This window comes from Anguilla rostrata, chromosome 3, assembly GCF_018555375.3.
Source record: "Anguilla rostrata isolate EN2019 chromosome 3, ASM1855537v3, whole genome shotgun sequence".
Lineage (NCBI taxonomy): Eukaryota > Metazoa > Chordata > Actinopteri > Anguilliformes > Anguillidae > Anguilla > Anguilla rostrata.
Window position 1 is genome coordinate 48,586,463 of NC_057935.1, and position 24,547 is coordinate 48,611,009.

The 24,547-nt window shown below is 48.0% G+C and overlaps 1 protein-coding gene across 16 annotated transcripts in view; it reads left to right on the forward strand.

Annotated features, from left to right (window-relative positions):
* Positions 1–24,547, forward strand: part of mbnl2 (muscleblind-like splicing regulator 2) — a 72,186-nt gene that overhangs the window by 11,711 nt on the left and 35,928 nt on the right. For all 16 annotated transcript variants that reach the window (XM_064327943.1, XM_064327947.1, XM_064327951.1 and 13 more), the window contains exon 2: positions 1,497–2,393. In XM_064327943.1, coding sequence (XP_064184013.1) covers positions 2,220–2,393 — 174 coding nt within the window. In that variant the 5' untranslated portion in view covers positions 1,497–2,219. The remainder of the gene's footprint in view (positions 1–1,496; positions 2,394–24,547) is intronic.

Consider the following 24,547-nt stretch of genomic DNA (forward strand, 5'->3'; position numbering starts at 1 on the left):
TTCATTCATTCTCCCTTGTATAAATCTCACGTTTAATCTGAACTCATGGCGTCCGGTTTAGGCGGTCTGAGACCGGTTAGCGTCATAATCGCGCGGGGCACACGCCTGACTCCTCGCCTCAGCCCGTCTGAGGCCGCTCAGCCGCGGCCCAGAGAAGCGCCGCGTTAGCAGTTGTCTACGACCATGAAATGCACTTTTTTTTTTTTGTACGTCGCTTTGTATGAAAGCGTCTGCCAAATGAATGTAATGTAATGTAATAAGCGTGTCAGACGGACGCTCCTCCGGTCGCGCGCCGCTGCTCTCTGCAGGCTGACCCCGCTTGTCTGCATCACGCCGTGTCATTGTGCCGGGCAGTGCCATCCGCTGCCACCTATTCTGCGTGCTGGAGCGTCTGAACACAGCGCAACAGAATAACCCCACAGGGACTGTGGAGTGGTGCCTTTAACCCCTTGCCTGCACCTGATGTGCAGCCAGGTGCCACCAAAGAATAATTACAGCTTGCTTCTTCACGGTAACATTGCACAGAGGGAAGGGTTGTTACTGGGGGTTCTGTTCTTTAGACAAGACATTAAGGCTAATAACTCCTTGATGGGGGGAAAAAAAATGATGCTTTTCATGTTCAACTGGATGTAAATGAAAGGTATTTTGGAAAATATTTAGCAGATACAAGCCCATTATTAGCATGGAACTCGTTGAATGGGTGCAGAGTTTTTATCACGATTGCTTCCCGAGGCTATAAATACCGGTAACGTGGAACCTTTTTAGATCCCACAGCATCTGTGCTCACCGAGCGGCTCTGATGTCAGCCTCACTGTAAACATGCCAAGCCTGTCTTACTCTACAAACGGGCCGACTCCTCGAGTCTCCTAAAAGAAACGGTTACTTCACATTTAAATTTTCAAATTCATCGCTAAAACGGCAAGGAAGGGTTGCGTGTTTGTTTATTTACGGTTGTTCACTCCTAAAGGTCTGCTGTGGTGGATTGAAATATATTTGTAGCAGTTGCGCGGGGCAGGACAGCTGCATGAAAACGCAGCTTTGTCACAGCAGCAGGTTCTGGCTCCGGTCGTTGGATTTCTTCACGAGGCAACGCTTCGAAGCGCAGATCATTAACATGTCACAGCGGAAAGTTCCAGTACCAGCTGCAAGTAGAACTGGGAGATTGTGGACATTTTTATGTACCTTTTTTAACAATGATTTAAAAATGTCATATCTTTTTCAACTGCCATTGGAAAAATTGTCTTGTTTAAAAAATGAATAAATAAGCGTGAATATTTTTTCGGTGTAATTTTTGCATTTTGGTGTCAACTTCAGTTATTAACATAAAATATACAATGTTCATAATAGTGTTAACAAATTGTATATATACATATAGATGTGTGTCTGTGTGTGTGTGTGTGTGTGTTTGTTTTTGGTTTTGTGTGTTCTTTAAAGCGCGAGGCTGGTTTAGTACTGTGTGGAAAAGTCTAATGCCCTCCCCCCTCTTCTTTTGACAGATCTTTGACAGAAAGTGCCTTGACAGACAACGTCCCTACTTGAAGCTGCTCACTGGTCCACACATGTATGTCCCTCTAAGCCTGCTCTCCTGTCAGACACTGTCCTCACCAGAGCTGCGACAGAAAGTATAATACCTCAGTACCGCAACACTCGGCCCTCCATTTCACTTCTGCTCGACTCCCGAAACTCCCTAAATTCAAGAGGAAAGATTTACAGCGGGAGGAGGGAAGCGCTGACAAAGCACAAAGAGCTGACTGGCTCCGAGAGGACTTAATCAATACCAGCGAGCAGTCTGCATATCCCAGTCTTAATATTCCATTAAGGAGTGCCATTGCCTTGTGTACGCATTGATTAGGGAGCGCCGGGGACGCCGGTGGTCTGTCTGTCCAGCATACGGCCTGGCATGTCCCTTTCCCCCTGCCAGAGGTCTGCACCAGGGACAGAGTGATTGATGAGTGACCAGCCGCTGACAGATAGCTTAGTCTGTTCCCCATGCTGCTGCCGCGTAGGCGTATCAACCCGCCATCTTCTCCGTTTTTCAGACCTTCTCCAACAAAAAAAAGCCTGAGCCAGAAGTTTTGAAACAAATTTTCTGTCCCGTTAGCTTCTCGCATGTTCAAGAGTTTTTTTCTCCTAAACGAAGACAGAGCCGCGGTCGATATCTTTTCCAAAAAAAAAAGAAACCCCAAGGCTTCTCTTTTTTTCCCCCCGCCGTTTTTGATATGGCTTTAAACATTGCTTCAATACGGGACACAAAATGGCTGACGCTGGAAGTGTGCCGGCAGTTTCAGAGGGGAACGTGTTCGCGTAGTGATGAGGAATGCAAATTTGCACACCCGCCGAAGAGCTGCCAGGTGGAAAATGGAAGAGTTATTGCCTGCTTCGACTCACTAAAGGTAAGGAATGCCACGCACGGTTTTTTTATCTTTCAAGCTCATCAATCGGTAACATAAAAAAAACGAAACTTTAAACGGCATTAAAACAAAGACTTGAAATAAAGGCAGATGTTAAGACCAGTGGGAGTCTTACCGCTTTTCTGCATGTTGCACTGGTTATTTTCAAGTATCCTCGAAGATAAACGGCACACCGAATCTTAAGGTACTACTCGTTTCTTTTTTCAAGTGCATTTTTGCTTTGCTTGTAACGAGATTATTACTGAAATGCATCTGCTGCTATTGTGTTCCAAGGACACCAGTAATGAAAGCTAAATAGAAAACGCCATTAAAGGCTCCACTGCTAATGTCTGTCGAATGTATTTTTAATGGACTTGAGGATGTCAATGCCAATTATTGTCCAGAAATGGTTAACTTGCAATGTTCTGCTTTTCAGGCCTGCCAGTTTTATAACATGTGGAAACTATTTTTGTATCTGGTGCCTGACAGAAATTCAATCTTCCAAGATACTACAAACATGTCCTGTGTTAAAGTCTTGTTATGTATATATAATTCATATGTAGATAGAGATGTGTGTGTGTGTGTGTGTGTACATTGAGCTTCGTAATGTTTGGTACAAAGACATGGTTAACATGCAGATGCTCGGGTTTTATTAAAGGTACTTTTATTCACTTTGGTTTTGACATGTAGAAATTTCTGCTCTTTTTGTACATAGGCCCTCTATTTCCGGGGGACCATAGTGGTTGAGACATGAAAGTAGTCATGTTTAGTACTCTGTCAAATCAAATATCCTATGCATGCATTGACTGCTTGGAGTCTGTGACCCATAGATATCACCAAGTGCTGGGTTGATGCTCTACCAGGCCTGCACTGCAGCCATCTTCAGCTCCTGCATGTTTTGTGGGCTAGTTGTATTCATTTTTCTGTTTACCATATCAGCATGTTCAGTTGGATTCAGTTTTTAGCTTCGAGAAACTCCTCTGCTGCTTTAGCAGTATGTTTGGGATCATTGTCTTGCTGTAGGGTAAAGTGCCTTGAATTTGAGCAGAGAAGATGCCTCTGTATACTTCAGAATTCATTCTGCTGCTATCAGCAGGTGCATCGCCAATGAAGATAAGTGATCCAGTGTCTGTGTTAGCCATACATGTCCAAGCCATAATACCCCCACCACCATGTTTCACAGATTACGCGAGATGTTTTGTATCTTGGGCAGTACGTTTTGGCTTCCACACTTGGTCTTGCCATTACTCTGATATGAGAGAATCCTGGTCTCATCTGTCCACAAGACCTTTTTATAGAGCTCTGCTGGATATTTTAGGTTTTTCTCTGCAAAGTGTAACCTGACCATCCTGTTTTTGCAGCTAATTAGTGGTCTACATCTTGCAGTTTAGCCTCTATAGTTCTGTTCATGAAGTCTTCTGTGGATAGTAGTCACAGGCACATTCACTCCTGCTTCCTGAAGAGTGATTTGTTGGACAGGTTTTTATTTATTTTGGAGATAATTCTTTGGTTATCAACTGTAGAGGCCTTCCTTGGCCTTACTTGGCCTTTGTTAATTCTGAGCTCTCTGAGTCTCTGACAGTTTTTTATGGCTCCACCACGGCACAGGCGTGGCCGGAGGCATTATGTTTTCGGGTTGTCCGTCCATCCTTCCGTCCTTCTGTCCGTCCGTCCGTCCAGATTCTCGTGAACGCAATATCTCAGGAACGCCTTGAGGGAATTTCTTCAAATTTGGCACAAACGTCCACTTGGACAAAAGGATGAACTGATTAGATTTTGGTGGTCAAAGGTCAAGGTCACTGTGACCTCACAAAACATGTTCTTGCCTTGGTTGGCGGAGGCATACAACCGCGAGGCGGTATTTCTAGTTTTCCTTATTTCTCAGACATAATGGCTTCCTTGACTTTTATTAAAGGGAATCAAAAGCCTATGATTAAGACTAGATACTAGCTCTCTTATACCTGCACTAAGGAAGTAATTAAATCCCACCTGACTAACCAGAAACACTTGTAAAGCAATGTGTTTCAAACATTATGGTACCTATTACAGGGGGCTATGCATGAAATGTGCTGTAATTTCTGAAACCAGGGTGAAACCAGTGTGTATAAAAAATACCCTTTAATAAAAGCTGAGAATCTGCATGTTAACCACATGTGAATTGTTTGATTACAAGTATAAGATTGTGGATTACAAATCAAGAAGAAAAAAAAAGTCTTTGTCCCAAACATTATGGAGCTCACTGTGTATATGGCCTGTCCTTTTAGTCTATAAGTCTATTTGAGTACTTGATACTTGTGCTTCATGGCACTGATTTATCTGAAAGTGTACAAACATGAACCCAAGCCTGTGAATAACACCTTGAACTTCTGCCTGCCGCAAAACCACTCATGTTCCGTTTTCACTTTTCCTTCTTCGGTTCTGTTTAGCTTTTCATACACAGCGTTTGGCAGGAGTAGCTTGTTGGGATGAGCCAACACGAGCTGTCCATTTAAAGTAGTATTTCAACTAGCAGTCATACCCTTCTCCCCCTTCACACCGCATAGCATCTCAAATTACGGTCGCTCCACCTTAAATATCCCAAGCTTGTTCTTCAGGAATGAGCCTGTGCTCTCCTTCGCTAATTAAGCCCCGGAATTACTTTCCCACTGGCAGTGACAAATTGTTTTACGAAAGTAGACCAGGTCTCGTCTCGCAGGAACAGTGCTTCAGACGCTGCTTCGCTCTCAGGTCTTCCTGTATAGCGCGAGGTGCCGAAGCTGTTCAGCAGCGAAGCCTGCAGCACACAGGATTCAGGGGTTTATTACGCGCATTAGCTCAGGTCATGGTTCGGTTCAGAGGCACACAGAGGGTCACGTGCGCGTGCTGAAATCGGGGCGTTCGCGTGATGTCTCTATGGAAACGCAGAAATGCCTGCTGTCATTTTACTGAGTTATACTCGTGGGTTTTTTCTTCTGCTCCTGAATTCATTTTCCATGTATATTGCTCATGCCATGCCCGCAAGACTCCATTTTTTTTTCTTGACTGACACACAACTATTTTAGCTGTGCGTTATCATTTATGACACACAGATGCCATAAGCTATTATTTTAGCGCTTGTTGGAAAGAGGGGAAAAAATGCAAAGGCTTTTGTGCTGTTGGTTAAACGGCTGGAAAAAAATTGGGGATTAAACTGGGGATTGACTACAGCTGCTGTGTTCCATCAAATTCAGTGATGGTTTAATGGGTCAGCATCCGTCTCTAGATGGGTCTAACGCGTGATCATCTACTTTGTGTCTACAATCGAAAGAAAAATGCTGATCATAGTCCTTCCGTAGTAAGCAAATTAAAACAAAAAGTATCATTTTATGAGCCTTGGAAATTAAATAAATTGTTCTGAATTTGAATAAATTACTGCCTTAATTAGGTGTAAAAATATTTCCAGCAGCAAAGAGCTCGATGCAGTAAAATACTGTTAATGCAGGATCATTTAATTCATCTCTCATTGCTGAAAATAAAAATACATGTTTGGAAACATTAAATGCAGTTCAAATTAAATCCAAATGAATGTACTTGATCTTGTATTTGTCACAGGCTTTGTTGTATGACAGTCAGTTATTATTGTTACACCATATGCTGCACTATGGTTTTGTGTTCATACCATAGGCTATATGAGTCAAGTAGAACGTACAGTTGAACAGAGTGGAGTCATAGGGCATTCACATTTTAAGTGCTGTTGTGGCACAGCACCAAATCCTTATTTTTAGTGAAGAGACTTCAGTAGAAAGAGACTCCCGTGGGGGGAAAAAAAATTTGGACTGCACAGCAAGAGGGTATTTATGACTGTGCACATGCTGCAGAGGTTGAGTATATTTTAACTTCAACTTAATAGTCAGCTGGAAGTTTACATTTTCTCCAAAATGGAGGATATGTGGGTTCTGGCAGTGGCAGAGATTTCCAGCCTTGGCCTTAAATACAGAAGTCAGCGCTGTGTCGGTGCAGTAGCGAGCTGCTGCAATACACTACTTTTTCTGCGAGATTTGTCGCTGAAATAAACGGAAAAATTCCGGTCCGGCAAGATGACCAGCTTGCAGATAAATATGCTGGTCATTTAAAAATGAATAAAGTCAAGTCAGGGCAGCTTTGGGTTTCTTGATAATCTGAAAGAAACAGCTTTTTTTTAATTTCTTTTTTTTTATCTTGTGCTCCTCACCTTTGCTATGCTTGTTTTTTTTTTCACTGCTGGTGCTGGCACACTGTTAGCAGTGGGAATATCCCTTGAGCGCTGCTGTGTGCGGAGCGCGCTGGGGGCTTTCTCTGGGATTACCATGGTGCGGCCCCGCCTCACCTCAGCAGCCCTGTCTGGGGCTGCCGTAATCCTCCCTGGAGCCCGGAGCCGTCCCCGCAGCGCGTCCCGGCCCCCCCGCGCGCCGGGGTTTATATCCGCAGCCCGTTTTTAAAGCTCTCCCAGCGCCAGGCCGGCACGGAGACCCGCTCCCCTTCCGGCGGCGGCCCGGCGCGGAACCTGCGGGAAGCCTCCGGGTTTCAGCCCGGCCTATCGGAGCCTGCCGTTTGTCGGAGGGATGAGTTTCAAACCCCGCGCATCCGAAGCGTTTCTTAAGGCCGCTCTCGTTGCGTCTCAGCGACTTCTCTCCGCGCGAGCCGCCGGCGGGGCTCAGGATGACCTTGCGGGCCTCTCCGGCCACGGCCAGATAAACGGAGAAGCGGGACACTGTGAGCCCAAACGGCTGCCCCGCCGCTGACCCCGGAGAGCAGCGCGCGCCGCGGCACGAGCTGATCCTGAACAGCGGCCGCATTGAGCAGCCGCTTCGTCCTGGGCTGGCGTCCCAGTGCCCCGCGAGACCGCGGTCACCAGACTGCAGGCGCTGCGGGAGGGCCTGCGGGAGACCTGCGGTCAGTTTAGGCCCCTCCCACGTAAAATTCAGCATCAGATCCGCTCGCAGGCCCACGGCTGCAGTATGGCACGCTTCGCATTTAAAGTCTACGGTCAGGAAAACCTGATCTCAGTGGCCACTGCCATCGATTGTTTGACAAGGTCAGGAATTTGGTTGGAACCCGTTAAAAGGAAATTAAATTTTGACTGCAGTTGTAATAGCCTAATAGCAGTGGTTGTCATTTTGACCGTGAAGGATGATGGTAATGGCGATGGGATCATCGTTTTTTTTTTTTTTTTTGCATTGATCCTAATTGCATCTCAATATGATATCTTGATGACTTGGCTGACCTTCCTGGGTCGGCTCAGGTCTTCATTCTGTTGTAGCTGTCTGGGTTATCCTTGAGTGTCCTCTGAAGGCCAAGGCCCTCGTTTAGAATATGGGGACATCATCATTTGTAGTTTATAAGTAGGTGGTAACCAAAAGGTAAACACTTGTTGAAATTATTGTTAAATCATTCAGGGACAGCTTTGTACATACATTCCTGTAAGTTACTAAATCAGAGTTAAAATTCATTTCTTAACCATCAGTATGTCTTGTATAATAGTAATGTGCATTGAGAATGGATATCGCATACCTAAATGTGATAGGATATATCAGTTGATATCTTCCACTTACTGTGGAGGATTTAGGTCCCACGAGCTCTGCTTTAAAATAAAAACTAATAAAATAAATGAATTTGCCCTTCGTCGCTGTTCGTGCAGTTTTACATTGGGAAATGATCTGTGTCTCAAGATATTCTTGACTGGAAGCATTTCGTGCATTAGGCAGGAAGAGTGCTGGGGTATCACATTTCAACAAGACTTGACGGACTGCCAACATCACAATCGCTCGCATCTCCCGAAGGTGTTCTTTTTCTGCATTGTTGTTTTTTTACTTTTTTAAATCGCGCATCTCTTTTTAAGACAGCCTGGGTTTAAAACGTAATAATAACAGCAGTTCATTATGATTGGAATACTGGGACTGCAGAGTCCATTTCCCCCCAGGGCAGCACGGTTTGAAGGGTACGCACATTGAGAAACAAAAACTGAATGTGTTCCTTATGAAAGGTGCAATCCATCCTAAAAATTCAGTCGAGTATACGAGTTAATTATTGAATCTGTTTGCGGTTTGGTGAACTACCGTCGGCTGCCTTGGGTCAGGCGTACATCCACCAGTAACTCTTGATGAGATGCACAGGGCATGAATACATTCACAGGTTTTAGTGTCATTGATGTGAGTGAACATTGATATACTACGTGAGCCCACACTGTCTTAATTGGTCACCTCGGTAAGTCTGCGTAAGAAGAACAAAATGAACACACTGGAACAGTGGGAACAATTGACATATGTAATTATTGTTCATTATCTGTAGCCGAGTGTTGGAACCTGTCCAATTAACTTTGTTTCACATTATGAGGTGCAACCTTTGGTTGTCCTCAGTCAGCTCTCTCAGCTCCTCATTATCATCAGTCCGAGTAGTACAGTGGGTAAGGAGTTGGTCTTGTATCCTAAAGGTCGTAGGTTTGATTCGCCGGTAGGATACTACGTTGTACCCTTGAGCAAGGTACTTAATCTGAATTGCTTCAGTTTGTATCCAGCTATATAAATGGATGCAATGTAAATGCTATGTAAAAAAGTCATGCAAGTCACTCTGGATAAGAGCGACTGCTATAAATGCCTGTAATGTAATGACTTCAGAGGGCAAATATTTGATAGCCTTCCCTGTCGCCCGCACACGAAATCCAGAATCCACTGTTCCACCTTCCGTTCTTTCCTTTTCTTTCCTTTCCAATTGCATCATTACTCATGCTTTAAAAAAAATGTGACCTAAATTACCAAGCGGACCACACACACGTGGCTTAACTATCAGTGTAGCGTTGAATGTTTGAAGTTGGTGTCCTGTTTGTGTGCTGTCTTTGCACAGGCAGAAGCAGTGCACACAGCTTCACAGTGCGTTCCGGAGGCTGTCGTCACGCAAGCAGAACATTGAGTTATCAGCGATTCTGCAGAAATCTGACGAGCCAGCAGTAGTTTTAAAATGTTGCGGTTAAGGTTTAGGACCGCCTTCCGCGCGCGCTTTGAAGGCTCGTATGGAGATTGCAGAAGGACCCGATGGCGGTCGGCGGTTGTAAATCAAACGTGCGTTCCTCGTGCCCGCGCTACAGAAAGGGAACATCGCGCGCTAACGTCGGAGCGTGACGTTCTCGAGCGTGAAACCGGCCCTTTCGAGCGCGCGTAGCTAACGAGCCGAGGGGCCGATTCGGCCGAGGAGCGACCCGACGTCTCCGCTCTCCCCTTTCGCTTCGGCCACGCCGCGCGTTAGCGCTCCGATCCGCCCGGAACGTCCCTGCGGCGTCCCTCAGAAGCGCCGGCCGGACGGACGGGGGAGAGAGAGAGAGGCTCCATTGTTGTGACGAGCGAGGGCGGGGTGATGGGAGGGGATGCTTTCTGCCTGCCTGGAAAACGCCCAGATGCCAGAGTCATGTGATGATGTCACGGCGCCTGCCGCTGAATGGCTTCTTGTTGTTTTTCCCTCTCGCCCCTCAAGCGCTGCTTGTTGCTGGCATGTCCGCCGTGACTCGTTTTCGCTAGCCGCCCTCCGGGGCAGCAGCTTACAGGCCTGCAAACTCAGCCGGGGAAGGAACAGGCTGGATTCAACTTTTAAAAAGCCCTCATCCACTATCTAGCTTATAGCGGTCAGCAACAAGTCACCTATTAAATCTTGTGCTACTCCTCTGGGACATGCTGGCAGTTTCTGATGAATGACCACATAGTTGTTATTCATGGAGAGCACAGACATTAATTACTGTACGGATATTTGTTTTTTCATTGATTGCACTAACTGGTAAAACTTACTGTGTAATTAATAATGTACATTCCTAAAGGGGGGCATTTGTATAGATATGCAATATTTCTTCCAGGTTTAAATATAAGTAACCTGTTGAGCTTCTCCATTAGGAGATTTTTATTTAACTACATGTGTGCGATATTTCATTCAGAGTGTTTGGAAGTAAATACATATGTGTCACATAATCTGGCATGATTCATGAGACTGCTGGGTCCCAATGCAGTGGTGTCCTCTCCTTTCAATGTTCCTCATTTTCAGTGGCACCTCATGGTCAGGTCTTTGCAGGGAAATTTTGTTGTGGGATTTATTTTTGTGTGGAGTAAAGTGATTATGAAGTGATTTTGCCTACCTTGTGTTTGGTACCTTCAGCAGTGCAGTTTCCTGCCATGTTGCCTTGCCGGCCTGCTGCTATGCAGAGCCTTAATTCTGGCCTGAGGGTAACGCTGCCCGGAATATGAGCTGTAATTCCAGGCTAGCGGACTGGAACACTGCGGTTACAACCAAGCATCGGAGCTCATTTTTGGGAAGAGATGACACACTAACATGGATGTGAGTCTGAACCTAAACTTGGCCTAGGCTATGCTTCAAATACATAGGCCTATATCGATCATCCGTTTTATGTATCGGTCATATTAATTTAGACACACCCTAATGCAGCAGTCCCAACTGTGCCGTTTTCTCCATTGTCCGAATTCAAGCGTTTTACATTTCCCAGAAACCTTAACTACCCGGACATTTTGACTGTTATATATTCCACCGGAACCTGCACAATCCATTAGTTCAGGACTTTGTGGCTGTATATGACTGACCCTTACAGTGTCGTGTTTTGAAATGCCTCTCGGCTGTATGGCAAAATTTGTTGTCAAACAAAACGCTGCCGAGACTTGATGGATTTCCCAGCAGTCTTTTTTTAAAATCCTTATCAAAGGTGTGAATGCAGCCTTGGTAAACACAAATAGTTTTGAGAGCGTTTGGAGGAGTGAGCCTGTTACTCCAAGCACGTACAACAAGAAGAGACGACTGCACTTGCACAGAACTTGGCAGATATAGTGGTCTGGGGGGTGCTGAACAAGTCTGGCCTGGATTTGAAGGGGAAGCCAAAACTGTTCAAGGTCTGTGAGATAGGCATCTCTCAGAACGCTTAACTCTGGAAGTTTCTCAGCTATGGTTGCATGGAACTGTGGGTAATTACGACTTTTCTGCTTTTTTCGCTCACGGTTTTCCGCACTCTCAGTTATATACTCTCTTTATTTACACCAAGAGAAGAATGATTCTGGTTAGACGGTCTGTAAAAATCCCATCAGATTCGGTGTGTTTATTGTATGTGTGGGAGAGAAAATAAACGCCCTCGTGCAACTCTATACTTCAACATGTATTTTTAGGTTCTTGTATTGGTAACATCGTTTCTGCCTCGGGGGAAGAAAGATTTTGACCAATGAGAAACTTTGCTTTTAGATGGTGGTGATGACATAGCGCACTGCAGCTGTGTTGAATCATGTGAAATGCAGGTGCAGGTGTGTATATGGTACAGGCTGTGTGTAATGACATGCATCCCATGGAAACATGGCTGAAATCAGCAAGTCTGCCTGTAAGAACAGTAGCTCCACAGTGTCTGTCAACATGTACCTGGAAGGTCAAATTTAATATAATTATTTAAACGTGTATGAATGAATTTATAAAAATAAATGCTTAATGTTTCATTTAAAATCCCTGTGTAATTTATTTAGTTTTTTATTTTTTGCTGTGTCACATTCATACTTAGGTGGGAAACGATGAGAAAAGCCAAAATAAGATTTTCTTTTCCCAAGTCATTTACTGGAAGTGAGCTTGAATATGAGAAACCCCTTCACCTTTGTTCTGCGATTATTGGGACGTCTATATTTAACACTGAAGCCCCCTTAAGGCCGCCCCGCCCAGTGCAGAATAAACAAGCTGGAGAATGTTTCCCGTGCAGCGGGGAGGTGCAGGCTACGCCCCCACCCCCACCCCCACCCCCACGGGTCACTGGGGAAACGGCGAAGCGCTGACTCGCACTTAGCGCCGGGCTACTGGCAGCGACCGGCCTTGATGAGTTCCACAGCGCTCTCTCATTCCTCTGCCTTCACCCCCCCCCCCCTCCTTTAAACACACCCAACTTCAGCCACGCCATTTCACTCCTTCAGCATTGACCACCACACCATGGCCGTACACTCCTGTCCCCAAATTAAACACACAGCCAGACGGATGCAAGCTGGCAGCCTGGGTTTGGTATGAAGAGGGGCTTTGGTTCTACCGGTCATTTATCACCATTTATCATTTATCATTTATTTTGGTTTAAGAAAATGGCGAGTTATATCTAATATTGTCATTCAGTAAAAAGAAAGTTAAAAAAAAAAAAAAAAATTATCTCAGTTTCAGGCCATATTGCCCAGCACTAGTTTGCTGTCATGCCTCTGATTATTGCAGCTAACATTTTGGATAAAGTATGGTGTGATCTGCTCCGTCACTTCTGAGTCTTTCTACTCCATCTTCAGTTAGATTTGCTAATTTAAATCATAGCTGTCAGCAAGCTGTGTCGTTGAGAAAAAGGCTCTACAGTTGAACTGACCAAGTCCACTTGGACAAAATGGCGTTTCTGTACAAACAAGCCGTTGTGACCTCACTCAAGACGAGAGAACGTGTTTCCTAATGATAAGAGTAGGACTGAACACTGGGATTAAACACTGGCACTGAGTCTGCCTTCGCTTTCTCCCGGCACGTACCTTCACAGCTCTGATTCGTGGGCGGAAACGCCAACAAGCCAGGCGTCCCTGCACGTGATAGTCCCGCCCACACAGCCCATGAGTGCGCTGCCTTGCTGTCATGTTTCTCTCTATCTCCGTCTCCATCTCCATCTCTCTCTTTCCCTCTCCCCCTCTCTCTCTCATCTCTCTCTCCCTCTCTCTTTCTCTTCTCTCTCTCATCTCTCTCTCTGTCTCTCTCTCATCTCTCTCTCCCTCTCTCTTTCTCTTCTCTCTCTATCTCCATCTCTCTCTCTCTCTCTGATTCTGATTGTCAGAGGACTGCATTGTGCATCATGCAGTCGTTCATTTGTCCTTTTTTCCTCTTCGACGCTCAGTAATTTTGCTTTGATGCCAAAGATTCCTCCGGGCAGGAAGACCCCTGGCAGCGCTGATATTTGCAGAGTGTGCCCGCCCCCCTTTTTTTTCCAGCGGGTCTCCTCTGACCCCGGCCGGGTGGCACGAGGGACCCGGCGAGGTTCGACCCGCGGGAGGGAGGGGGGGGGAGGGGCTTGGCTCGGCTCCCCCCTGCCCCGGCGCGCGCAAACCAGATGTGCCGCGTTGTTTTGTGGGGCGGAGGGACCGGCTTCCTGTGGGCCGTCCCCCAGGGGGTGGCAGGGCGGGCCCGTAATGCACCCGCTCCACACCCCTCTCCAGCTGTTACTGATGTGGGGGCGGACGGGGCGGGGGGGGCAGGCATCTCTTCAGAGCCGATTACAGCCTCGCCTTCTTTATGTGACCTAATTGGGCCTCTCGACACGGCGGGGTGGCTGATTAGTCACAGCGACAGGGCGGCTACAGTCGACAGCTGGAGCTGCAGGTCCCCTCGCAGGCCCGCAGCACACTCAGACATGCGCTGTCACATCCGTCAGGAGGAATTAGGGTTAGCGCCCCGCACCGCGCCGCGCGCGGCCCGGCTCTGAAATGCCACCCTGCTCTCTCTCTCGCACGCGTCGGGCCAAAACCCCGCTGATCCACTCTGACCAAGCCAGACCTTTCCTTCTGATCACGAATGTCGCCGAGGTGATTCAGTCAGGCTCGCATTCGCTCCTGTACAAAACTGCGCGTGAAATACCTCCTTGTTTCCGGCGCGGCTCTTGCAGATGGCGGTAACTCCTCCCGTCTCTGACGTCAGCGCCCGGTTGCGTAAGGGCGCGCTGACGGAGCCCCCCCAGCGCGCGGCGCGGCGCGGCTCTGAACCCGGGCCCACGCGCGCCCGGTAAAGGGCCCTCCAGCCGAACGCTCTCCCCGCCACCGCCTGCGTGCGCTCCGCTCCGCTCCGCTCGGGCTTCCGGCCGCCGCCGGCGCTCCTCTTCACGCCTCGCTCGCCGGCCCACGGAGCGCGCTGGAACTGCGCCGTCTCCGCCATCCCGCGCCCGCGGGCGTGAAAGCTCGGGCCGGCCACTACGCGGGGCGGACTTCCTCTGTTTTTCTGTCGACGAAGGAAATAACTCCACTTTTCATTTGTGGTTTTTTTTTTTTTCTTTTCTAAATGATGCTGTCAGAAATGCTGTTGTCCATTTTTCTGGGCTGCGCAAAAAGACTGAGTCGAACGTTCAGCTTTCTCCAAACAAATATGTAGCCTAATTATTTAGCTATCTATAATGTGCTAGTGAAACGTGCTATCGTTTTATCATTTAAAATGGCTCCCAATTCCAAGATGGACAGTTGGAATTTAATGAGGCCGACACCATTTCCCTAATGTAGGCAGTACGACAAAGGAGTTTGAATATTTAGCTGCATATTAGCCAGAAATTTTGAGCGTCGATAGCTCTCAAACATGGCTTTTTAAAATCTGTTTTCCGGCTTACAACTTCAAGTTTTTGGGTAATCTGTTTGTTTGATTTAAATTAAATCACACGCCGGTTAAAATTAGACGTCATAGCCCCGTTTCTGAGCGGTATGATATAGTGCCTTTATCAACACACCATAAACCCCATCCATCAGTGATGCATTTTAATTAGGAACAAGAAGCTCCTCTGTCCCCTCAGTCATTCCATTTCAGACTGGAGTGACATTAATTGCAATATAAAAAAAAAAACTATTTCATATTTTTGCTGAAAAGTGTCATTAACAGCAGTTCTCTTCAAGGATTTCCCCCCCCCCTTTAAAATGTAGAACAGTGTTAAAGCCCGAGAGAGCGATTAGTGGGCGGAGCCATGTAATACGGTAATGGAGGCTCTTCCCTCTGTCTGCAGCCAGTAACACCACTGGGGTTTATGCAGCGCTGTGGGGTGGGGTGGAGGCTGGGGATGGGGGGGGGGCAGACACAGCTGGGGGAAGGCGACAGAAAGGCTTTAATGAGCAGAGGGCCTTTTTAATTGCCTTTGAAATAAGAGGCCCTGCCTAATTAGTCGTTAACCTTTAAATCCCAGATAGGGCGCGAGCGCTCAGCCGGCTGCAGCGGCGCGGGTCGGTCCGCCGCGAGGGTCCGCCGCGTCCGCTTATCTCCTCCTGCACTGCGCGCTCCGCAGAACACCGCAGCCAGAGCGCTAATGTACGCAGCGGCATCGGCAGGCTGTTTGTTTTCTGTTAATGGCCAATAAATATGAGTCAGATTTTAATATTTTATAATGGGCCCATGCGCTGATGGGGAGTCTTAATCTGTATGCATGAACTTCTGCGCTGCGCGAAAGGCTTTTGGGTTTTCTTGAGTGCTGTGCCGACTGCCCAGAGATTCAGAGCAGAAGTATGAAGGGGCGGGGGGGTTATTCTGAACCCTTCGCCTTTGAAAGACTGCCAGCATCACAGCTATGCACTCCCTCTTTCTCCTGAAATGTTTATTGAAAAAATACACACTCTGGATTTGCACCTTTTTTCCCCATCGAGAATAAACTCTGGAATATTTCGTTTCGTTTCGCCGGCGTTATCAAAACATCGAAGGGTTTTCTGCTCATCTCGCGAGCTTCAACAGGCTAACGACGCTCTATAAATAGCGCGCGTAACGTATCCTCAGTTTCGCTCTCGATCCGTTCAACCTACTTATTAAAAAAAAACGCGCGGGAGAAAAGCGGACCTGAACGCGGCCTTTCGTGCCGATTGGTCCGCGCGCAGCCGTCCTGTTTATCTGCACAGTGTTTAGCATTCAGCGCGTGGGCGGGGTGGCCAACACAGCACATGCTTCGGGACTCGTCTCATTTAGCCTCCCGGTGTCTGCTAGCAAGCCGAGATTTATGCACAAAGCTGCCACCAGACACGTCACTGAAATAGCGCCTTGCTTTAATGAGCTGCTGTAGCGCTTCTCGCACAGTAAATCTCACCCTGAACTTCTTTTCCATATCAATTCGTGAAGGGAACCGAGAGCCTCGTATCGTAACGGTCTCGGATAAGACGCGTAGAGCTTTTCGCGTTTCGTTCGTCGCTTATTATGTCGTAATTACCACTTAAACTACTTTAATATTTGCCGTTATCATCGAGCAAATCTACATTCGAGAGGAGTTCTGACATTTATTAGTGCTAAGGGGGACATGATTAATATGTCACTGTGAAATCACAAACGACTTTCCGTACAAGGCCACCGCAAATCCTGTTATGTTAATATCACCCTCTAATGCAGGGATTAACTCCCAGCACTACTGCACTCCAGCTCGTTTGGAGTTTTTAATGTGTGCCTTCATTCGTATTGAAATCCCCCCCCCCCCCTAGTTAGAAGACGGGGGATGATGTTAACGCAGTACGTTTTTTTATTGACTCGTTTTCCGTGGCGCTGAAATGCGGCCGTGTCGACGGGCACATGGCGGGCACGGAGAGTACCGGGCAGGGAAAGGGGCCGTGGCGCTCTCTGCACCCGCCCGCCTCTCTGACGGAATGGCCGCGTCAGGGTCGCGGGAGGGAGGGAGGGAGGGAGGGTGAGAAGGGGGGGGGGGATGACCGAGTTCAGGGACGAAAGTGAAATGGGTTCCAGCAGCGTGGCGGCCAATTTCACACCCAGCAGATGCCTGCGCCGCTGAACCATCGCGACAGGTGGTGACACTAATTGGCACCTCGTATACCATTACAGACGCAAAGGAACCGACGGGGGGGGCGGGGGAGCCAAAGTGAGAGTCAGAGCAGGAGCGGAGGGGGACTGCGAGAATGTGGGGCCCCGCCCGCAGAGGGCCGAGCCACTCTCTCCTCCCGTTTAGGAGCGACTCCCCTCCCCCTCCGCCGGGCACACAGCTAGCCGAGGCCACATCCGCGGCTGATGGCGTCCTCATTACCCAAATGATGCTCTCTCTCTCTCTCTCTCTCTCTCTGTTCAGACGGTAATGTCTCCAAAGTGAAGGTAGCCTATTGTGCGGGAGGAGTGAGTCACCGCACATCGCCCGTTACTCACTTCCTGTCATCCGCAGCCACTTCAGGCCGGTGGAGGGAGGGCCGCAAGTGGGCTACCTTATAAGAGGACCCATTTTGTCTTTGTCACGCTGTTCAGAAAGCCAGGACTGACGTCAGGAAAAGGACCGCAGAATATCATGTAAGGCCAAGCAGAAAACACTGTACAGTTTGTGCCGGTGGGATACAGTGTTTCTGTCAGCACTTCATAATGGTTCATCATCATCTGCAGAAATACTCAGCAAAGTGTAAGCTTTGTCCCACTCGTTTAAAAAAAAAAAAAATAATAATAATTCATGCTATGTTAGAATGATCGTCTCAACCATTGATTTAACAGTTGATTCGTTTAATTTTGAATGGGTTTTTTCCCTGCAGCATGGACATTGCATGCGCTCAAAAATAACAGTAATAAAAGTAAAAATTTTAAAAAGTCATGATGTAAAAATTATTTAACCACGTCAGATAAAAGGTGCTCATTTGTTAGTGTGAAAATGCACTGATAATGAATTGCTACTCGGTCTTGGTTTCTTTGAAGTTTTTCCTTCTGTTTATCCGAGTGTGAAAAACATTGTTCTCAGACTTGTTCCTAATTAGAAAGTGCTGTTTTTATCCAATGAAGGTGCAATCTGACATCTCCAAGCAGTAGTGCTTTGTCAGACATAAAATATATTGGTAAGAGCTGTCACACACTAATATAATCATTCAGTTATCAAATCTTAAGCATTTCAGTGTTTCTCTCTGTAATTCCATATATATAATACAAAATAATAGGCCTATACGTAATACAGTTTTTTTATTCTTCGCTAATATGTCTGTGGCAAGAAACCAAAGGATTAAGAGGACACCTGCCCATCATGCACACATGGATACAAAAATAGCCCCCCCAAAGTTTCAAACAAGGAAGCAAAGCTATGTAGCTTTCATTTACTAGCTAATTTGCTTGTTGGTTACATATAAAAATGCTTTACCTGAGTGTACCTAGCTAGTCGCGTATAAGCACGTGTGTACAGGCGCGCGGAGAAGGAAAACAGCACTTTTGTAATGGAGCCCTCATTGTGTTGCAGTGGCTGTTGGTGAGGAGCGATGCTCTCTGTGTGGTTTTTCCCTTCTGAAGCGCTTTGCCAATGCTACCCACTCTTCTCCGCACAGAAGGGCCGCTTCCTTCGTTTGCTTCCCTCGTCTGATCACCCGTGAAATGAAAATAACATCCAAAAGTAGAACTGAAAGGAGACGGCCGGGCGGCTACAGCAGCTAGCTAGACGCAAAGTTTGAAACCCGCAATCACGGCGCGCGATTAAAATGGCACAGCCTCGGCCGTCCGAACGAACAGAAAAGGAAATGCGGAAACAAAACAAACGGAGAATTTTAAAATAGATCGCGGTGGCAAGGTTCCCAGAAACTCTAAACCATCACAGCGTAAGTCGAAACAAAGAAACCGGCTCCCACCAGAGATTTCATCACCGGTGGCTTTGCGCTGGATCCCGTGCGTTTCGTATGACTCGCTTTCCACCACATTTTCGTTCGGGGCCGCAACCTTTTTTGTTTACCCGGCTACGATTTCTCAACCGTTAGCGTCCGGCACAGACACAATCAGCAAGACCCTTGTATCAAACTGTTTGGCCTACGTGAACACGTTCTGTTGAGGACTGTAAAATATTGTAAGTAGTCATCCAGATGCACACACTTGAGCAAATCAAATTAGCAAGTCCAAATATTAGTATTAGCTGCTTGCTCTTGCTGATCTCATCTTTAGCCTGGAATTTTTTTTCCCTCTCCTGCCCATTTGCTTCATGACTGCCGTGAGGGTCTGAAAGCTAAATATCCAGCAGATTAAGTAATCTGTGATGATATGAGTTTATTTTCTATTGGAAACCTTGTGCTGTCTCGCAAAATCTTCACGTCTCTTAATTAAATTCGTCGGAAGCTACAGTGTTTCGGACCCAATGGTGGAAGGTTTCTGACATGCGATGCATTTGTACGATGCAGTGGTAGCCAATGGGTTTTTGAGGTATGCTTTAGGTTTTAGGTAGACACATAGGATTATGCAGCTGAGGACTAAAAGTAAACGCATTAAAAAAGGAATAACTGTCAAGTATGGATGTTCAGACATGGAGGCACAGTGCTCTGACGGTCGGGCTTTTGTGCTGTAGGGTTACATCGACTCGCTCGTTAGCTACGTTTAGCACACATGGCTAAAGAGAAGCGTCCAGGTCGTACTGCTCACAGATGCTGAACAGCCAGAGCGGAGAGTACAGTGGGTGGCCCTGCCCACTGCGGCCGTGACTTTAACGAGCAGGTAACAGAGCGGTGAGTCGGTCCGCCCGTGAAATTTTAAAGACCCGCCGGCCTCCGTTTATGCGAGTTAATGCGATCCATAATTAATCTGAACCCTCTGCTCGTAGCCAGCAGTGCAGTTTGTTCTCGTACAGAGTTCGCCGGGGTCCTGTAGCCGTGCACGCAGTACAGCTGTGCGTTCAGCTGCTTGGGCTGAGGCAGAGGTGGAATTGCGTATGTCCTGAGGTAAGACCACGAGCAGGTGAGATAATCATACGGGACTGCGAAGCAGAGAAACGAAGGCAAGATTTATTGTGTAAGTCAGCCGGTGCAGATCCCTGATGTTAACTGCAGCGCGCTCGCCTAATATATTTTTAATAATTGGAGTGTGGCAAATCTTCCGTGGTTGCGTTACATTGCTATTGAATGTGAAGCTTATTGACATTGGGAGATAAAATATTTAAGCGCCAATGCACAGATGTATGACTTCAGAATGTTAACAGGGTTCAGTGTATTTGAAGAGGGCGGGTGGGCGGAAAACTAAATCACGCTAAACTGAAAATCGTCTGTGAATTTCTTTGTTTTGCATAATTTACTGTGCCCTTGGGCCGTTGCAGTTTAATGTGAGAACGCTAGGATGACTGCCCGTAGACGCGTGTGTTTTGGTTTTGTTTTATGGGTGTTCTGAAAGCTGAGCTTTTTTTTCATTAGTCATTACGTTTTTTGTGGATAATCATTAATGTGATTGAGGGCTTCGCTCCGCACACAGCAGACGCTGCAGTTCCTGGTTTAGCTGCTGCTGCTCTCTGTCACTTCCTCACGGTTAGCACGCTAGTACACGTTGTACTGCAGCAGGGTTTACACCAGCTTCACCGCGGTCGGCGCACGCTCATGTACTGTGTGCTGCAGCAGTGACCTGTGTCACACTTTCATCCAGACCTTTAATGGCATAATTTGATCTTCCTCTTCTCCCCGTTTGTTTTATCCTCCCCTCCCATTGGTTGATCGCGATTGTGGGCGTGTCCCGTCGCTTCGGTGGCCTCAGGCAGTGTGGAGGAGCGCCGAGCCGTCGCGCTGGAGAGCTGCAGCGCAGGAGGACCGCAGCTCCCCCTGGACCAGAGCGGGGGAGGAGCCCGGAGGTCCAGGGGAGTCGCTATTGGGCCAGTCAAGCAGGGAAAACCCAGCTGACTCAACCCTCTCTCCCAGCGTGATTGGCTATGGCCCGTTAGGCATCTCCCTGGCCAATGGCGCGGTCAGGGTTTAATCGCGGAGCATGGGGGCCCATAAGCGTACTGAAGGCTATTTCTGTAGCCAGATACCCCTCCCACGAGCCTCTTACTGGGTCTGTTTTTGCACTGAATTAGTGCTGCCAGTGGGAAATCTGCCTACCCCTGCTCTATAAAACGAGAGATAAAAAATACCATCTGTCAGTGGAACATTCAAACCTGTTATCAGGCTGATACCGGCTGCCCATCCATGCACTGGTAAACCCTTTTTACGTGACCCGTGAGTCGTTTAACAGTTTATAGAGCGACTTGTTCTGGTATTTAAAAGAAGGCCTTGGCGAAAAACCGTTTAAAGCGCTCCACTCGAAACGTTCCGAAAAGGCTCCGTGCGGGAGGGGGTGTTAAACAAGCCGAGAGCGGGGCGGGGCGGGGCAGACTGACGTCTCTCTCCGACTGTGCTGATGTGGCCCGCCGCGCCTCGAGCGCACCCACCGGGCATGCCCCAGTCTGTCCTGTCTGTCAGCAGCTCCTGCCATCCCCCCCCCCCCTCGTCCCGCTGCTCCTTCACACCTGCCGACAGCCGCAGCCCCTGCGGGCCCCCCCCGGCCCGGCTGGGACATCTGTATTCCGCAGCTGTGCGCGCGGCTCCCGCTGCCCCAGAACGCGTCCCGGGCTTGGCTTTCCCTGAGATACGCGTCGGCCGCGTGCACAGCCGCGTGGGCTATCTGAACACATGTGTAATTATGTCCCAGCGCTCTATTTCCCCCTCACCCAACCGTACGGTGGCCGTTCTGTTTAACATGGACAGGGCAACACAGCTGTTGTTTTGTTGCACAAGAAAGGAGCAATGTGTATGAGTTATTTAATAGGGGATAAATATATATATATATATATATACATATATATATATATATATATATATATATATGATGCTATGTATGTGTACTATGTTTACCTCAGCCATCAATGGGTGGAAAAGACACTGTGATCTATTGTGTCAGTATTAGTCTGTGATTGTGCACACTTAACTGGAGCATTTGGATAACACTACTATTGACACGGAATAAATTGTTAAATTGTATGACTGTTACTTACAGGGTGGCACAGGTATGTGGTCTACCATGTGCCAATCCGTTTTGTTCTAAACATGTCGGGTAAAGTAAACTTAAAGTACCACACTCTTTAGTTTGATATCTGAACTAGTCATATGTTCCGAAATTTGTTCAAAACCTTTGTTCATATACAGGAAAATAAATCTCATGAATTTCTAAAACCGACACAAAGGATTATATGATTAGAGACAGCCTTATTAGTGTCTTGATGTGTACAATAATATCCATTCCCACAGGCAAGTCCTTAAGATCCATTATTGCAACCGCTGCCTTCTCATCTCTGGTGTTTGGTTTGCAGACAGTACAGTCGGCCTTCTCCTCTCTCATCTTTGATTGGCAGACAGTACAATCTGCCTTCCCATCTCTGTTTGATTGGCAGGTCGTACAGCTTCAGAGGCGGCGACGCAGACTTGTTCCATTGACAGGTCACACATTCCTCCCCCTTTCTTCTGCACTCTGAAATGCCTCTGCATTTCTAATGTCAATGTTTTACCCAAAAGGGCTCCTCTGAGCTACACAGACGCTCCTTTAACAGGAGATCCTTCTGGCCATGGGGGTTTCGGTGCATTTTCCATTCATGCATGCTTCAGAAGGCTGAGTGTCAATAGTGTGTGCGTGTGCGTGATTTCTAGTAAGTCCTAAAAATACATAGCCAGGGGTGACCCCTGACTACCACGGGGCCGATTCTGTGACCCGTTTAATCTGGACGCGATGTAATGTTTAAACAGCTTGCGAGGGTGATCTTGGTTTGCGGTGCGGCCAGCGATTTCTGAGCGGGCTGTGTGTTTAAAGGCTCTTTGAAGTTACCGGGAGCCTCTGGGACTTCATGCATGCCCATCTTACACACAGCTCAGTGTTTTCATTGGGGGGAAAAGCATTCACGTGTAGAAATGTACAGGACCCGATGTGTAAAAATGGCGACAGCTTTGGGTTCTGCTTTTGTTGATGCCCGTGACATCAGTAAAGACTGACCATCGGAATTAAATCAATTCATTACATTCATAGAATTAAGTGAATTTATATAGCGCTTTTCTGACCAGCTGGCGATTCAAAGCGCTTTACCGTGATGAGGGAGAAACTCGTCTCAACCACCACCCATGTGTAGCGCCCACCTGGGTGATGCACGGCGGCCATTTTGCACCATACACTCACCAGCCATCAGCTGGGGTGGAGAGGGAGAGAGCGATTTTTTTAAACCAGTTAAATCGAGTGCTGTTGAAGGAAATGAAATGAAACCCGTCACGTCATTCCCAGGGCCACCATTTTGGAAAGGGTGTAAAAGGCCAGAAAGCCAGGCAAAAAGCCAGTGGTGCAGCAGCCATGGAGTCCTCCTGGCGTGTGTACGCGTGAGCACCTTCCAGTGTGTGCGCGGGGCTGCCGAGGGCCGAGAGGATTAAAAGGCGCTCACGTACGCGCTTTTGCAGACGGTCAGGTGAGCGGCGGCGGGGCGGGGCTTGTCGTCAGAGAAGCAGGCTCGAGGACCCAGGAGGGGCCGCGAACCGTGGCGGGTTTTGCAGGGAGGCGGAGAGGGAGGGAGGGACACGGCAGCGGTGAACGGCCCTTCCCCTTCGGGTCACATGGCCCTCCTGGCCTCCTCACCCCCGAGGGCTTTTGTGGGATCTCACAGGGGCCACACGGCCGCCCCTGACACAGTGCCGCAGCGCTGCGCGTCAGCTGCACGTCGGCCACGTATGGAGGTGTTCAGACTGAGCGTAGGAGAGAATGCCTCTGCTGCAGCAGATCTCTGCAGATGATCAGTTCGGGGGGGGCTGGTGGAATTAGCTCTCTCTCTCTCTCTCTCTCTCTCTCTCTCTCTCTCTCTCTGCAGTGGAAAGCCAGGCTTAGGAGACGCCGGCTCCTGCATATTAATCACAAGCCTGTCAGCAGTTGTGCTGGTAGCCCATCTGTAGGATTAGCGGTTGCTGAAACGGACGCCTGCTTAATTACCACCGGGACAATATTGAAACAAGTGTGCCTTGCATTCACTGGGAAAGTGTGCGTTTGCACGCTTTACACTCGCGCTGTAGGAGAATAAGAGAACAAAGGGAGAGCTCTTCCTCAAATGTCTCTCTTCATTAGGCTGTTCGTCTTTGTAGGTGACTCTGAACAGAACACTTGTGCTGCCCGGTGCTTGTGCGTCTCATTGGCTCATTCGACCTGTTGAGAACTGATGTAATGTGGAGATGGCTCTGAGGGTGGTGGGGGGGGGTGGGCACAATGCGGGATTTACAATGGACAGCTCTGTCTGGTTTGACATTTCCTTAGCGTGAAATGCACGTCCATTCACCAAACAACACCACCACACAAAGGGCGCTGAAGCCCACCCTGCTGTATTTCTGGAATGTTCTAACCGCGCGCTGAAACGCTCTGAAGCCAGCACTGGGACCCTCTTATGTTACGAGCGCAGCGGAAAGGGAGAACTTCTGCATTCCGGGTTTATCGGCGCAGCGTCATTAACACGGGGGGAGGGGCCTGATTTACTGAGGAGACGCAGCGGCTGTGAAACGCTCGCTGTGTCACAGCCCCGCTGCCGTCGCGGGCGCTGACACGCTAACAGCCGATTCGCTCAGACCGGCCGTAATTACGCTGTCGAAGGCACGCCGCGCCCTCATCCGCGATTTCCCGCTTTGAGACGCCCGTAAAGAAACGGCCTGAAACAATATGGCATCCAGATTACAGGCCGGGATATGGAGCAGTCGGACAGCGGTAGCGAG